Source organism: Rhinolophus ferrumequinum, chromosome 16, assembly GCF_004115265.2.
Source record: "Rhinolophus ferrumequinum isolate MPI-CBG mRhiFer1 chromosome 16, mRhiFer1_v1.p, whole genome shotgun sequence".
NCBI lineage: Eukaryota > Metazoa > Chordata > Mammalia > Chiroptera > Rhinolophidae > Rhinolophus > Rhinolophus ferrumequinum.
Window position 1 is genome coordinate 62347142 of NC_046299.1, and position 17153 is coordinate 62364294.

General features: G+C 52.2%; 1 protein-coding gene across 1 annotated transcript; it reads right to left on the reverse strand.

Moving 5' to 3' along the window:
• Positions 1-1962: 1962 nt before the first annotated feature.
• GDF10 (growth differentiation factor 10) lies at positions 1963-15493 on the reverse strand. Its single transcript, XM_033129709.1, has 3 exons — positions 15184-15493; positions 4795-5720; positions 1963-2952 (listed from the first exon to the last, which is right to left on the reverse strand). The coding sequence occupies exons 1-3, from the start codon at positions 15491-15493 to the stop codon at positions 2761-2763; spliced, it is 1428 nt and encodes a 475-aa protein (XP_032985600.1). The 3' UTR covers positions 1963-2760.
• Positions 15494-17153: the final 1660 nt, after the last annotated feature.

Genomic DNA, 17153 nt, shown 5'->3' on the forward strand with positions numbered 1-17153 from the left:
GACATGGGTGGCCATATTACTTACCCATCCTGAGCCTGTTTTTCTGAGGCACCAACTGGGTAGTAAGTTGCAAGGTTGTTGTGAAGCTGAACGAGAAGCCACATCTAAATGGCATGGTGCTCTATCAATGTAAGGGGTGGGTCATCGATGACACCAGCTCCTTCCACCAAACCCCAGAATCATCACCACCGAGTACCATCCATCCCAGTCCAAGCTCGAAGCCCCAGCCAGTGGCTGGACCCAGAGGTGACCCTCTCAGCCTGCTTCCTCCACCCCCAAAGTCCAGAAATGAAACAGAGGATTCTAGGCTTTTAGGATGACTCAGAAGATCTCCCAGAAACTGAAAATGCCAGAAAACTAAGATAGAACTATTATAGGACACCCCATTTACATCAAGAAATGGAAAAGGAGCAGTTTGATGAGAGAAAATTGAAGAGGAGAAAGAAAAATGAGGGCTCTGGTATTGAGAAAAAAAGGCATTGGGAGCCTTATCAAGCCCCAATATATTTTATGACTACTTCTTTTGTGATTAACTCATATCCTGTCATCTTCCAAAAAGGATTAGACATGACAAACCAAGCACTAAGTTTGCAGATCCATTTGCGATATCCCAGGCATCCACAGCAACTTGAAAGGAATCACTGAGTCCCGGTACAATTCCTGCGGATAAAGGAACACCTCCCTCACCTCACCTGATCTCTGCCAAGAGTCAGGGCCATGTGCCCAGGGCAGCTGTTCACACACATGTGCCGGGACCTCCAAGGAAATTTAGAGTACCTCCAAGGAAACGCTCCGCAGACGCTACTGGGCTCCACTCAGGGACCCTCAGACCCCCCTACCTATCTGTTCTAGGCAATCTCTCGCCAGTAGTTGTCACTGCAGCCTTCTTCAGAGGCTGCTTGGGCTTCTGGAGCTCCCATGGCTGCCTGCGCAGAGGTCCAGAGACCTGAGCATTTCCATCCCTCCCCGCCCAGCCCCACCTGCCTGGCGGCAGCCTGGAGAAACGTCTGAACATCCAGCTCCCTTGTCAAGGCCGGACTGACTGACCCTGAGGTATACTTAAGCTCCAGAGCTTTCCACAGGATCCAGGTGAGCCTGGGATGCTTAGTTTCTTGCCCTCCAGTGCTGCTTTACCTCCTCTGTACCTGTTTCTCCTGGGAGCAATTCCTCATAAGTCCCTTGTGCAGGAATCCTGGTCTCCGGAGCCCAACCTAAGACGGACTCCTTGGGCTTCTTTTCTCCTTCTAAGTCCCCTCCTGGAGGACTGCTCATGGCTTCCCAATCTCCTCCAAGTAAGACTTGGTGCCTTGTCATTGTCTCAGATCCCTGTCAAAGGACTATTAGACACCTGCCCCAAATTGTACCCAGATTCTTCTTCAGAAATTCTGGTTAATCGGCTTTGGGCAATCCATCTGTAGGGTCATGCCAACTCAGAGGTAATGGAGCCATTTGGGAGAGGTTATTTTGGGACAGGCCACTGGCAAGGAAGCAGGGTGGTCCTTCTACAAACACGCACAGGGAGAAGCAGGCATTCCATTCCCTCAGGAACCCCTGTACCTCGGGAGAGACGCCTGGCTGCTTCTGCTGAATCTCCTGCTTGAACTTCCCCAAGTGAAAGGTCTGTGACCAGGCAACTACAGACGTTCGTTCAATGTCTCAGACTCCTTCCATCACTCACTGTCCCCTCTGAGGCTAAGGCTGTGGGAACCCTGCAAGGCGACTGGGCTGCCTGGGCCAAGTCCTGCCTGGACGAGCCCAGGGTGGGAGCTGTGGACTGGAGTGGGTGGGCAGGATCCTGGAAGGCATAGGAGCAGTCAGTTTCTGGAGCTTGGGACAGAGATAGAGAGTAGAGATGGCCTAGCGGGGGATTCAGCTGATTCTAAAAGAAGACTGTGTCCCCAGGAACCACCCAAATGTCATGCTTACCGATGGAGAGCCATCAATATTTTGGAATGGGTAACATTTAGTTTTCAAGATACCACTGTACCTTTAATTTATTAGCTTTCCATAAAAACACATAACATACACAATCTACAGTATAGAAAGTATAATTTACAAAAATATAAAAATATTGGTTATTTTTTAGTATTCCAACATATCACTGCGTGTGTTATTTCAATGAGCATGTTTAAACAATGCACCCTTAACCAGCATGCTTACCTCTGCGGGGAATGGACTCAACTCCCTCTTTTTTGTTTTAAAATAAAATATATATTAAGAAAAGGAAACCAAAATTGGTTATAGGTGCATATTGTATGTATAAAAGCTTTTGCAGTGGAGTTTGAAAGAAAACATCCGTTTATATCATTATTTAGGCCCTGTTTTCCAGTATCAATGAGTGGCCTGAAGTGTTTTCAACTGATTGTTTAAACAAGGTTCTTTCCACACGACAGGTGAGGGTGCCCTCAGGTTTGCAGTCGTCTTCGCAGGTTATGAGATGATGATCACCAAAGCCAACACTCTGGACACGTTCGGTTTGCAGGCCTTCGGAGCAGAGGGCATGAGTGGTGGGCAGCCTTCAGGCCAAGGCTGAGTCCCAGATTCCTTCAGGGGATTCAGACTGGCATTTTAGAGGCTCAGTCAAAGGAAAACCCAGATTGATGCCCTGGGGACATGCTCCTGGGATGCAGCGACGTTGCCTGTGAGCTCTGCCTTGCATTTGCAGCTGCACCCCAGTCAATCTCCGACTCCAGGGCCTCTGAGGACACTGCCCTGTGGGGCGTGGGGTGGAGGTTTCCTTCCACCCCGGAGCGGCTGGTCTTACCGGCAAGCACAGGTCTCCACGGACATGTTGGGGTACACCTTCAGAACTACGTTCCGGTTCTCATCCAGGAAGAGGACCCCAAGGGAGTTCATCTTGTCGGGAACGCAGCAGGGCTCTGGGATGCCGGGGACAATGCCCACGGCCCTGACAATGCTCTGGATGGTGGCGTGATTGGACGGGCGGACGATCTGCAAGGCAGAAAAGGAGCATGGTTACTGGGGCGCTCTGCCCTCACCCACCCACTGTGCCATCTGCACGTTCTTGACTCAGGCCTCAGAAAAGGTGTCAACCTAAAAGAAAAGGTGAGACCCCCGGGCTGGTACCCCTTTCCTCCCAAGTCAGCCTTAGACTGAGTCCCAAGGAGGTTTGCAAGAGCCTCAGTCAGGCCTTCCTGACCCTCAGGCTTCCCAGAGGGAAGCCACATCCCCTACATGGCACTGGCCACTTGGGGGCACCTGTGCCTCACACATGCGAGGAGCACCTGGAACTGGGCAGGAGCATTTAGAGGGGAGGCTGAGGGAGGTGCCCAGCCAGTTCTACCTGGGGCCACAGATGCCTAGGTTTACATTCCTCACAGTCTGAGGAATCCAGATACGTTTCCATATGATCGTGTTCTTAGCACTGAAGGGGAAAGCCTGCACGCTCGTGTGCGGCAGAGTGACGGGGCTGGAAACTGACATTTTCCAGGTGGGTCTGACTGCAGGTGTCAGATGATGCTTCACCTGCGTCACTCCTTTTTGTCATCCTATCAGTCATATGGGGTTGGTATTACTTTAATTACATATAACCAGTCATATGGGGTTGGTGTTACCTTAATGGTGAAAAAATTGAGGCTAAAAATGACTAAAAAACTGGACCAAGACCCTTTAGTTAGCGTAGCCAGGCTTAGAAACCATGCCTGCTGGGGCCACAGCGGCTCTCTTCCTCTCCCCAGGCAGCCTCTCACATCCAGAAGGGTCCCAGTGGCAAGCAGACAATGCCATTCCTCAAGTACCTCTGACAAGATGAACAGGACCAAGCCACATGCACTGCAGTGCATCGCCAACCAAGGAGAGTTTTATATATAGCATGTTGAAGAGAAAGGCATCCTGTGTGGGGAAGCCAGGAGGAGAGGGAGGCAGGGACATCTGATTTGCGGGGTTCAGGCTGGTGTCAGGGAAGGTGGGAAGGCAGCCAGCTGGGCTGACAAGGTAATTGTGGGGTCAGCCAGCTGGAGCCTGCTGAGTACTCTTCCTAAATCTGCTAGGTCCTTCCAGCAGACGCCTGTCTCTGTAGGGCACCTCCCTTCCTCTCTCTTGCACGTGTAAGGCTTTGCGGAGAAACCCCTTAATTCCCAAACAGGGTAATGCCGCCCTACGTCTGGGTCTGGGATTTCCCAGCTGGCTGATTTATTTAGGTTCGGATTGCATTTATGCACTGACTTCCTTTCTTGGAGAGGAAGGCATGACCTGGAATTCAGCAGAAGAGCTAAGCAGGAGGAAAGTGTGCGTGCACGCCCCGAGGGTGGACATCAGCTGGCAGCCAGCCCACCACAGCTCAGGCGGTGGGTGGGAGACGGATAGACAGAGCCACAACGCAGCCTGGAGGGAAGGTGAGAATCTGAAAACGTTCCCAGCACGATGGCTGAAACAGCCCCATGGCATGTGTTCTGCAGACTCCCTCCCAGTGAGAGCTAGTTGTCTCCTGGGTCCCTGTCCTGAGTGGGAGGAAGGGAGGAGAAGTCCTTTGGGAAGCCACTGAGCCCAGCTCTGTGTGGGCGGGGCGAGGGGTGGGGGGAGTGTCTACTAAACCTTCGTAGATGGTTGCTTTGTGGGAACACACACCTAAGGAGATGCATTCTCCTCTTTCCAAAGGAAGAAACGTTCTGATTTAAAATTTGAATTCAACCAAGTCAACACTTTCAAAAGCACAGCTCCACCACATCAGTCTGTGGGTTTTATCTACCCAATAGGCTGCCTCGTTGGGACCACCTGCTACCTATTCCCCGCCTCCTATCGATGGGAGATGTCGCTGGGCGGAACACATCCTACCTTGGGCATAGGGAACTCGCAAGCTCCTGCGCAGTAGTAGGCGTCAAAGGATTTGGGCGAGATGATCCATTCATTCCACCCAATGTCTGCAAAGTCCACCTTCAGATACCTCCGCGAGCAGACCCTCGGCTCATCCCACTGCTTCCTCCGGGCTTTCTGCATCGTCTTTTCATCGAAGTGCAGCATCTGCGACGAAGCCATGAACACATCCTGTCCTTTCTTCTTGCGGTCCTTGCGCCCCGGCCGGGGCTTCAGCGCCCGGAAGGGGCTGGGCCACAGTTCGTGCTTGTGGTAGTGCTGGGCGTGGGGGGCTTGGGCTGGCCTCTCGTCCAGCCCTGGCAGCTCGTTGTCCTGGAGGGGCCCAGTGGCCGGTGTGGCCCGCCGCACGCGGGGGTCTGCAGAGCTGTTGGGGGCTGCGCGGGGCTCTGGGTCTCCAGCCTGGAAGGGGTCATATCTCTGCAGTGTCACTGCCACACTATTGGGCTCCGAGATGGCCAGGTCATTGGCATAGATGAGGATGTAGGGCGCATGGGGGCTGGGCCTGGGCGCCCCGCGGTCCTTCTCCCCAGAATCCAGCTGGGCGGAGAGGAGCAGCTCGCCCTCCCGGCGGGCCGCCTTAACGATGGGGGAAATGTCTTTGGCCTGCCACAGGCCCCGTGGTGGGGGTGCCAGGGCCATGGCCCCTCGGAGCAGCCCCTGTGTGGCTGCGTTCTGCGAGAGGCTGCGGAAGAGCAGGTGCTGGCGTGAGGGGGGGCCTGGGGGCAGCAGGCGGCAGGACGCGTTCTTAGCCCGCTGCTTGCACGGCACCTCACGGGCCCGGGGCCACCTTGGCTCTGAGTAGAAGTGGAACGTGGCCGTGAGGATCATTTCCGAGTCCTGCATGGAAGTCAAGTTGAAGAAATACACAGCCTTCTGGTTGATCACTTCTGCAAGGGAAGGGCAGACCACAGCCTGTTAGGTTCTTTCCTGCACAGGACCCTGTGCTCACAGGGTCTCCCACCCAGGGCTGCGACGGAAGAGGAAGACGCATTTAGGGAGCATTTCCAGGCCAGCCGGGCTGTCCTCCTCCCCTATAATCCCCACGTTAAACTGATGAGGGCGCCCGCTGTTAACCTCAATGAGTGGATGAGGAATTAAGGTCAGAGAGACCAGGGATTATCAATATTTCATTGCAAAAGAGAAGACAGTAGCAGCAGACAGCGGACGTGCCGGCCTGCTGCACCTTAAAACTCCTGTCTGGCCGCCCGTGCTCCCCCCGCCCCCCACTTCAATGCTTCTCAATGAACAAATTAACAAATTATCTGACACCTTCATTAATGAGATAAGGTGGGTTCAGGTGCTCGGGCTGGGTGGAAGCGCTGCTGACAGCAGTCCTCCTGTATTTGCACAGCCCTCTATTTTAAATGTATTAAATATTGCCAGTATTGCCAGGCCTCGAGTCCTGCGTTTCCCAAATGAGGGGAAATAAGTAGACAGCCTCAACTTTTCCTGCATTCTGGGTGCCTTCTGAGGAAAACTGGCGTAAGAGCAGAGCCATTTGGGTGTCTGCTATTTGTTCTGCCCAAGGGCTCTTAAGTTTGTTTTACAAAAAAATAAAAATAAATAAAGATTTTACAAAGAAAGAAATCAGGGTTGCACAAGGTCACTCAACAAAATTTCCAATGTCCAGGTTGCTCTCCAGAGGCCAAAATCATGATAAAAACCAGGGTCACTCAAATATCACATCTGCAGCTCGAGAATGATCCAGCCCCTGTATCCCTGGGGCTGTTCACCACCCCTTCCTTCTCTCCTGGTTCTATCAGGTGTACCCCAGGGTCCCGGGCCACGTCCCCTCATCTGCAGCCCCAGGAAACTGCCTAACCTGGCAGCGTGAGTTCTCTGAAGGGCCAAGTCCGCTCTGGGGTTCCGATGGGAGGGAGGAGTCATGCTCCAGGCCTCCCGGTGATGCTGTGACAGGCAGGGAGTGAGAGCTACCAGGTGGGCTGCCTGCCCTGCTGCTTACTCCTGCTGCCAGGGTCAGTGTGCTGGGCAAAGCTGGGGGAGCAGCAGAGCCTCGCAGGGCAGGGCTGTGTGTGTGTGCAGGGATGCTGGGTTCTCCAAGGGCATGTGAGGGGTCACCTGCACCCATGGATCAGCTGGATTGTTTTTAAACTAAAACCTTCAGTTTAAGGTTAATTGTTTCTACTGGGAAGGACGCATAATTCAATTGGGAATTTTCATATACCCTTAAGGGACTATGAGAGAGACAAAGGGAAAAAAAGCACATTTATGGAGAGCCTGGTAAATGCCAGTCAAGGCTGAAGTGACACCCTAAAGATGCTGCCTATCTAATTCTCAGAACAAACACGCAGAGAGGCGTAGCAGCCCGCCACCCCCTCAGCGAAGTGTGGCCCGCTCCACACATAAGGAATAGTGCGTGGTCTTAATGCACATTTAAACCTGGCTTCCCCAAACCCTGCAGTCATGGCCTCGAGTCCTGCGTTTCCCAGACCTCCCTGATCACTGCCTTCCTCTCCTGGACACGACGCAGGTCTAGGACAATGGGCCCAGGAATTTGTGTTTTACCCAGCATCCCAGGGGATTCTAAGCATCAGAGAACTTTGAGGAGCACTGGTGGGCAGTGGCTGTGTACCTGCAGCATCTGGACTGACCTGTGGGTGGGGTGGAAGTTCACCAACAACACAGCCCTCCCACCCCCACGCTAGGAAAGGCCACACAGCATTCTGAGGCTTACTTTCCTCATCTGCTTCAGAGGGACAACAGAATCTCTCATGTGATTGTTTGGAGGATTAAATAAATAGCATATGTAAAGTGCAGACACAAAGGAGGAGCCCCCACATGTGGTTCCCTGTCCCTTTCACCAAAGGACCAGGGCTGGCAGAGCGACCTCCTCCTCCGCCAACTCAGGCACCTCCTACTGAATGATCCAAATATTTGAGTTGTGGCCCGGCCAACACAGCAGATAAAAGTGTTTTTCTCTTATCCAGTCGAGTCTTAACTCTATTGTTCTGCTAGCAGAGTCCATGCCCTAGAACACTAAAGAAGTGCTAGGACAAAGAGCTGTCCCATCGCATCTCAGGAAACCTGCGGCCCTCAGCAAGGAGGAAAAGGGCGACTGGAGGAACAGAGATGGGGCTCCCAGTGAAAAGCACCTCAGCCCCCCTTCCAGTGACAAGGTAAAGGATGAGATGGGGTATAAAGGACAACTGTGTCTACGACAGCAGGGATAGCAACTTTGGCTTGAGGTGGGCATGGCCTAAAGCAACACGCTGGGAGGTTTGCTCTCTGAGTGGCAAGAAAACTGGCTTTCCTTGGAGGTTACTTCTGCACAGGGTGCAGGAAGGAGCACAGCCAGTGCTGCCACGCACTTACAATGGAGGACCAGAGGGCATGCTCATAGAATCAGAGGGAGAGGAACCTTCCAGCCCCATAGATTGCACTCAGGGCAGAAGTCCTTCCTCCATTTGGCTGAAGACCTTTGGCCACAGGTTGCTGCCCCGCACTAGGCAGCCTCCTGCCTGAAGAGCCGCCCTGCTGGGAACTGTTGAACTGGAGACAGGCCAACCCTATCCCCGCATGAAGGGACACAAGCTGGCCCTGCAGGCATGCAAAGGTAAATGCCAGTCAGGCACTTGCCTGAAATCTCCCAGCTTGGATGAGCCCATGCCTCAAAGGAGAAACCCCAACGAGAAGTCCCTATTTCCCGTGAACCCTGCTGGTGCCTATGGCTCGTGTCTCATGGTCAGTGAGAAAAGGTCATCTTCCTCTCCCACCTTCCCTTCCTCTCTCCTTTCCTTTCCCTTCCTTCCTTCCCCTTTCCCAATAAACATTAAGGAAACTCCTACTCTGGGCTAAGAATTGGGCTGACTGGGGTCCTAGCAAAGGTGGTTAGCAGTGTCCCAGAGGAGCTCAACTTCGGGATGCTGCAGACAGGGAATTGTGGCAGTGCCATCTGTAGTGCAGTCACAGCTGACAAAGCACTGTCCACATGAGCCCACAGGTGCTGGTACACTCACTCGTAGGTTACTGCCCCACTCGGAGCCCTCCATCGTCCTAAAATAAAGCACCCCCTTGCGGAGGCCCTACTTGCTCTGGCCTGCCTTCCTCAACTCCATCTCCTACCCCCACCCATCTCTGCCCCAGTCCCCCTGGCTTTGTCGTCCTCCTGACATGGAACTTCCAGTCTCAGGGCTCTGCCTCTGCTGTTCCTTCTGCCGTCATCGCTCGTCTTCCGGGCACTGCTGCTTCAGGTCTCTGCTCAAATGGCATCTCCAAGAAAGGGTGCCCTTGGCTCCTGTGCCTGGAAGAGCAACCCCGTCACTCTGTCTGTCCCTCGCTTCATTTGTTTCATGTCACTTCCCAACATTCTGACATATATTTCTTTGTTAGTGTTGCTCTTTCCCCCAGAACACAAACTCCAGGAGAGTCAGGGCTTTGCAAGCTTTGTTCACTGCTGTACCCCTAGACCCCAGCACAAGGCCTGAGTGACAATCATGGCCCTGAAATACGTGTTGAATGATGGGGGAAGGGTGAGGTCTTGCTAGATCGGTCCACTTCAGTTAGCAAATGGGGCCTGCTGCCGTGGGGCTCAGCAAACAAACTCAAAAGTAGTACAGAAACGTAGAGCTGATAATGCAGATCTAGTTGGAGACCCTGGGAAGCAGCATTTTTGTCCAGTTACTTCCTCTTAAGCCTCCGTTTTTTTCATCTTTAAAACAGGAATACTATTGTTTACCATTATGGAGCTCCAAGCTCCAAGCACATATGCATCTTGATTCCTCATTATCAGCAAGGAGAGCAGGGATGGGTCATTCTTTCTATGGACAGAAAGATGGCACTTCAGAGAGGATCCATTACTTGCCTAAAGTGACCCAGCTGGTAAGGGACAGAGCCAAGACATGCACCCCAAGCCCACACCCTTTGATAGAACCATGATCTGCCTAACAGTGATTATGTCCTTTGAATTGCAAAACGTTTTGAAAACACAAGTCAGTATTTGAATGTTTTTGAGTTGTGACTCTCCAAGAAAGAAAGGACTCACCTTATTTTAACAAGCTGATCACCCTATGGATCTTTGGAAATTTCAGAACCCTAAGCAGGTCCACTTTGCTGGGTAATCAGCCTCCTTCCCAACTCAGTGGGGATGGGGCTGGAGTGGAAGAGGTGGGGAAGAGGCCTCCTAGCCCCAGGGTCCTCTCAGGCACCCTCATGGCTAATCCTCAGGCCAAGAGGACCCTTGGATGGCTCTACCCTATAGAAACAGAACCCTAGCCACCTGGATACTTGTCCTGTCATTCATTGCCATTGCGACAGCCATCAGGGTGACCAGAGTGAGAACGCCAGTCTGAAGACGCAAGCAGCAACATAAGCTGGAGGAAGGAAGTGGTGGGCCAGCCAATGGTGCTACGCAGAGAAGGGAAGAGAACCAACATGCACCGTGGGGTCTTTATTTGGGCAGGCCCCAGAGTCAGGGTTTAAACCTTGCATGCATCACTTACTAGCTCTGGTGCCTTAGGCAAGTCATGGAACTTGTCTGTGCCTCAGTTTTCTCATCTGTAAATCAGCCAGAATATTTGTTCACACCTCCTGAAGCTGTGAGATCCTCTCTGCGGGCTCGCTGCATGGTGCTTACACCCAGCACATGCTCAGAGCAACCTGGCCACGTGGCATCACGAGCCACTGCTGCACTCAGGGCGCCGTGACCCCGAGCACTGCGACCCCTCACATCACGCTCATGCTTCACAAGGAAATCATCTATTATAGATGAAGGGTTAGTGTCCTCCCTACATAAAGAACTTACACGAAAACAGTCAGTAACCACAAGATGGCCACGGGGTTTTGAAAATTAATTTGGGGAATGTAATCAATAATGTTGTAAATATTTTGTAGTGTATCCGATGGACACTTGTCTCATTAGGGAGACCACCTCAGGGAAGATGTAGATGCCTGATCACTGCACTGTACACCTGAAGCTGAAGCTGAACAATAGTGAATGTCAACTACAAGTTTATATATGTATGTATGTGTGTATATATATGTATATGTGTATATATATACGTATATGTATATACCTACAAGAAGCAGAGTACAGCATTAGGAATAGAGACAGTGGAAATGTAATGGCTGTGTGCGATGTCAGAGGGACAGTGGATGGGGGAAGCGGGTTCACACAGTGTGAGGGGTATAAATGATAAACGTCTAAGTATTACTTTGTCTTGTGCACCTAAAACTAATAAAAAAAAGAAAGAAAGAAAAAAGAACTTCCACAAATCAATAAGGAAAAGACAGGAACCCCAATAGCAGGAAGTAATTTCCACAGACAAACTGCAAATGGCCAATAAACATGAAGTCCAGGGTGACTGGAAATTAAAAATAGAAGGTAACCTTAAGTGAGGATATAGCAAACTTTATCTGCATGTTGAAAACATGATCCTATGAGGGTAAAAACAATACACACATTCCACCAAAATATTAACTCTAGTTATACCCGAGTGTGTGGTTAAGGATGACTTCTTTTTGTTTTAATTTAAAAATTTTCAATTACAGTTAGCATTCAATATTATATTAGTTTCAGGTGTACAGCATAGTGATTAGACATTTATATAACTTATGAAGTGATCCCCTTGATTAGCCTAATACCCACCTGACACTATACATAGTTATTACAATATTATTGACTATATTCCCTGTGCTGTACTTCACATCCCCATGACTATTCTGTAACTGCCAATTTGTACTTCTTAATCCCTTCCCCTTTTTCACCCACCCCCTCCAACACTCCTCCCATCTGGCAACCATCAGTTTGTTCTTTGTATCTATCAGTCTGTTTCTGTTTTATTTGTTTGTTTATTTTGTGTTTTAGAATTCTTTCCTTTGTTGTGATTTTCTATGATTTCTAGATTTTCCCCAGTATGTCTGCATTTCTTTTATAATCTCTCTCTTCTTTTCTTTCTCCTCCCCTTGAGTCTCTCCTTCCCTCCTCCTTCCTCCCTCCCTCTCCCTCTCTCTTCCCCCCTCCCCCTCCCTCCCTTTACCCCCTCCCCCCCTCCTTCCCTCTCCCTCTCTCTTCTCCCTTCCCCCTTTTCCTCCTCTCTTCCCTCCTCCTTCCCCCCTCCCTCTCCCGCCCTCTCACTGTGTACACACTGTACACTCCCCCAGTACCTACAGGAAACTGACTGACACTCAGGGCCTTGATGTCCTGGCTGTGGCCTACTGGTCCACTTCCATCTCCTGCCTCTCTCCTCATCTTATGCCCTCACTGAAAACAAAGTCCTCAGTTCCACGGATACAGTGGACTGCCTCACTTCTACACTTGCCTAAACACCACCTGCCCTTTGTGAGTGTGTCTGGGGCCTCAGCACTCTGTGAAGGCTTCACTGACCCCTAACCAGGGCCTCTTCCCTGCTGGGTCAGTGCTGTCCCTTGAGGCTCCCAAAAGACACCCCAGCCCTTTGTCAGACCACCTGTCCTGCTGCCCACATTCTTCTGCTTACTCCCTCCCCACCAGCTCCTGAACATTTCTGGGCAGGGCCAACAATCTATGCATCTTTGTGTCATCTGGTCTTACAGGCCCTGCCACCTACTGAGGTGCTTAGGAAAGACTTGGGGAACTGAAATAAACTTGACTTTGGCATTGTTGCCAGATGAGTATGTATTATTACACCCATCAGGTTGACAGCGGTTAAATAACTAGCACAATATCACACAGGTGGATGGAAAACTTAAATTTAAATACAGGTCATTTGGGGCGGGGGTGTCTAATATTAACCCTTAGGGTCAGGCTCAGAGGCTCTCTCCACTGATGTAGACTTAATAAGGAACAAAACGTCCTCCAGGGAGCAATGGAAGGGAGGGAGGAGTGGCTGGAGCAATAAGAGTAGAAGCTAATTATTGTCACTTACATGTGCCAGGCATTGTTTTAAGCACTTGACATATCTCAGATCATTTTAAAAACCTTGTAAGAAAGGGACAGTTATTAGTCCCATTTCAGAAGTGAAAAAACCTGAGTCGTGGGCAAGTTCAGTCCCTTGCCCAGATCACAGACTCGGGATTTGGACCACGTCAGTCCAGCTCGCTGCCGGAACTGGGAACCTGAGCTCTGCTGCCTGGTGGCAAGTGAGGAAAACGGTTCTACTGTGACAAGGGCTGCAGGGACTGATGCAGTTATTGTTCAGGAAGGGGTGCCACCCCACAGAGGCCACCATCTTGGAGCAGGCTGGTACTGCTATTTTCTAGGACTAGAGCTGGAACCTCCTATATTTGTGCCTTATCCATAAGATGAGGGTCCCTGGCTAGGCTCACACCTCCTCATAATAGGGTTGTTGGGTCAGGAAGCAGGCACCTCTGAGGGCTGGCAAGGGGCCAGGTATGAAATAACTTAAGTGAATGAAGGGAGGCGTCTGCTCTGTGCCAGGAACAAAACCCACCTTCTCCCATTGAATCTTCACCTCCTCACTGTCTGCACAAGAAACCAATGCTCAGAGAGGTAAAGTGACATGCACCACAGCACACAGCCAGTAGCTGCTAGAGTTGGGCTGTCAAATGGTTCCCCAAACAAGTGTTAGATTTGTTAGACAGTCCTAGACTGGTCCAGAATAATCTCCCAAATTGTCTGTTCCACCTTCTGTCTCCCAAACCTGGGGCTTAGTTCTGACGGGGGTAGGAGAGGGAGATAACAGTGAGAACAGCATTAGCCTGGCACCTGGGAGGCACCAACCATTGGCACTGTGAACAGCCCCATGCCCTGCCTCTGAAGGACTGTTTCCAAGTCCTTTTCAGGGCTAAGATCCTGTGCTTCAGTCACTTGTGAAAACAGAGAGACAAACTGCATCTCCATCCTGGGGCTCCATCCTGGGGCTCACTGAGCATGCTCACCTCTTGTTGCAGCAGTGACCTTGTAGGCCTTGCTTTCCTCAATTGCAAGGCTTTGAAGACTGACTTAATGGATACAAGGTCAAGTGTACATCTATATGAACACAAATGCTTTGTACTCTCAGGGCAACAACACACACTAGCACCTAATCTGGCCAGAGCTGCGTCTGGGCTTACACACATTACCTCATCTCAACTTTCTTGCAACTCCACAGGGAAGATACTGGCATGACTTACCCATTTTGTAGATGAGTACCCTCAAGTCCAGAATGCTTTAATGATTTGCCCAAGGTCACATCCATGCTAGATGGTTCCTGAGTGGCTTAATTTAATAAGGATGCTGCAGAAAGAGATCCCAGGTGGTGAATAAAAGGTACCAGGGAGGATGGAGTTAGATCTGGTTGACCTGGAGCCCACCTGAGTCTGCTTGGTGCAGAATGGGGGACAGGATCTCTCTGTGGTAGGTGCTCCCCAGTACATGGCTATGTGAAGCCAAGATGCCCATGTCTGAGGCCATGGATGTTACCTTGAGTTGCACAGCCAGTAACCAACAGGTGGCAGATCTGACCCTAGGCTGTCTGGCCCCAATGTTGGGCTTGTTCCTGATGGTCTTTCTCCTGATAAATGATCTCCTTCTTGACAAGGGCTGCAGGGGACCTTGACCCACATTTTCTAGATGGCATTCTGTGACCATGAGTAGTCTCCATGACAGCCAGGGTCTTCCCACCACCCCTGCCACCAAGCTGCACCTCCTTTCTGCACCATGAAGCCTGCAGGGGTAGCCCAGCACAGGGCAGACAGCTGAGGTTGAAGTCTGGCGGTGCTCTCTGGCAGGGCAGGGAGGGCTGTGCAAGTGGCCTCTGTCCAGCTCCACTCAAGGTGTGGAGAGAGGGGAAAAGATCTGCCCAGGTGGGTGGGGTCCCCTGGCCCAAGCTTCGGAACCCTTCCTCAAACCCCCATAGTCTGAACACTTCATGCCAGTACGCCGCAGTCCTGGTACCCAAGGCGAGGCCCCAAAGGGCCTTCTCAGTCCACTCTGCTTCCCCAGCCACCTAACCCCACGGCTTCCAGCTAGAGGTTCACCTCCCCTGTCTGGGCCCAGTGCCTGTAACTTCTATCAGGGCTGCCTGAGACGCCGTCCTCATCTGTCAAAAGCCAACGCAACTGACCCTATGACACAGATCCTCCAGCCATGAGCTCCCCAACCCGGCCCCATCTCCATCCTGTGCTTAAAGACTTGTGTACGGAGTGCTCCGTGTCTAGCAAGTGTGACACGCTCCCAGGCCTGGCAGCAGCCCAGGAGTGGGAACTCGGTCACTCGGTGCCACTTCGGTTTCCCCACTGGAGGCCGAGGGGCTGGCATAGAGAGCTTGGTGAATATTTAATGAAACAATGAATGAATGAGTCAATGAATAGAAGGAAGAGGAAAAGCAGAGGTGCAGAGGTGCAGTGGTGGGAGGATGGACAAGTGAAGAGAGGGAGAATAAGAAGAAGGTGTGGGGGGGGGCCTCTACTTACCCAGCCTGGGACGGAAGCTGCGGACTGTGTTGCCCCCTCCAGGCCGCGCGCCCCTTCGACTATATTTCTCATAAAGCCTGAGCATGTGGACAGCTACCATGTCCTGGGCGCCGGGGCCCAGAGCAGCGGCTGCGTCCCCCAGGAACAGCTGGGGGTCCTTGTCCCCCGCCAGGCCGTCGGCAGCTGCGGGCGGGGCGGACCGGGCCGGGGCCGTGTGGCCGCTGCCCGCGACCCGGATCAGCAGCAGCGGCAGCAACGAGAGCAGTTGGGACCCCCGTCCGGGGCTGGCTCGAGCGAGGCCTCGGGCCATGGTGGGCGGCGGCGGCGAAGGGTTGGAGCCGGCAAGGAGAAGAGCGCAGGCGATCCGAGGCTGCGGACAGACCCTGCAGCTCGAGGGCACGCGCGCAGCCGGGGCAGCCGGGGGTCGCGGGGCGCCAGGCAGAGCGGAGCAGCCAGCCAAGCGCGTGGGCCGTCAGCGCCGCGCGAACCCCAGACCAGCGGTCAAGTCGGTTCCGAGCTCTGCGCAGCGGAGCGCGAGCCGGCGCGCTGCCTCCGCAGACTCGCGCCTCGAAACTTTGCAGCCCAAGGCGCGGCGGGCTCCGCGGGTTCGAGGGGCGGGGCGGGGCTGGGCGGGGCAGCCCGCAGCGCCCTCGGGGGGACTCGGCTGCGCACCCCTGACCACTGGGGCTGCCGCCTACACTGCCGTGCCTGGCCCTCTGCGGGTGCGTGCGCCCATAAGTGGCTACGCGCGCGCGCGCGCGCAGGGCTCTGCACCCGAATGTGAGGCCCGTAGTGTGGGGGGCGTGGGCGTGGGCGAGCGCGCTCCCCACACCCCTGCGGAGAGCCAGAGACCGGCGACCCAGGCGGCTCCTGTGAGTCGGCGCCGCAGCCTGCCTGGGGCTATGCGGGGGCTGGGCAGGTTTTGGAGGGGGGCCCGCCTGCTGGGTTGCCCCTGCAATGGCATGCGATGACTATGTGGTTGCAAGATGACAGCTCCCCCGGGAGGACCCGAGAAGGGATGTGTATTCGCCCAGTTGCCCTTGAGTCAGTGTGTGTCCAAAATGCAAGAGTGAGGGGCACACGGATCAGCACTGGGCAGCCTTTGAAAAGAAAATCCCTAACCCCAAATCTCTACCAACCAGGGCAACTGGAACAAAATCCTGATCAAAGTTCAGAATTAGTCGATTAGCTGATCCTGGATTTGGCGACAATGAGCCCAGTTATTGAAGAAACACATCAAAGGTCCTTGCTAATCTTTGGACATGTAGTCATCAAGATTGTTCTGAGGAAGGACATGGTTTCAAATGACTTTACAAAACGTTTCCAAAGCGTCAGAATAGGAGGTGAGAAAACAGTGGCTATCCCAAGAAGGTTTCACGATGAAGTGAGGGTGTCATGAGTCCCTGGCCCACCTCCCCGAAGCTTAGCCCTGGGCAGAAGGTCCTGAACTTCATCTTGCCTTTAGCAGGGTTTCTTACCTACAGATAGAATTTCAGGGGGCCTGGAAATTTGGGTGGGGGGAAAATTACATCTTTATTTTCACTTACCTATAACTGAAACTTAACATTTCCTCATATTAGAAACTCAGGCAGCCAACCACAGTGGTATTAACCATACCCGTGACTTTGCCACAAGTAGCCGCCCTCCACATATATCATATGAGAGTTTTCTCATATTTCTCAAAATATCGTTTTTTGCTCTTCACTGTTCAGAAATTGAAGTAGCTGCGAAGCCCTCTACTAGTTATTTAATGAATTAAAAAGGCACATACATTACTATGTTGCAAAGTTGCTTTTAAAATATTTTGATAACTATATTTTAATGTAATTGGCTTCCTTTATAAGCCAGCATATTAAAAACATTCTTTTGAGGTGGGGTCCACACCTTCTTCAGACTGAGAAAGGAGTCCAAGGCCCACACAAAAAGTTTATGAATCCTTCTGAGGGAAGGAAAGGACCTCTTCAAACCCG

Bases quoted from the DNA above. Each gene is read 5' to 3' on its own strand.
- GDF10 (XM_033129709.1), bottom strand. From the start codon at position 15,493: ATGGCCCGAGGCCTCGCTCGAGCCAGCCCCGGACGGGGGTCCCAACTG. The intron at 5,721-15,183 runs GTAAGTAGAGGC...CTTCCCTTGCAG, and splicing joins CAGCTTCCGTCCCAGGCTGG to AAGTGATCAACCAGAAGGCT. The intron at 2,953-4,794 runs GTAGGATGTGTT...TCTGCCTTGCAG, and splicing joins GCGAGTTCCCTATGCCCAAG to ATCGTCCGCCCGTCCAATCA.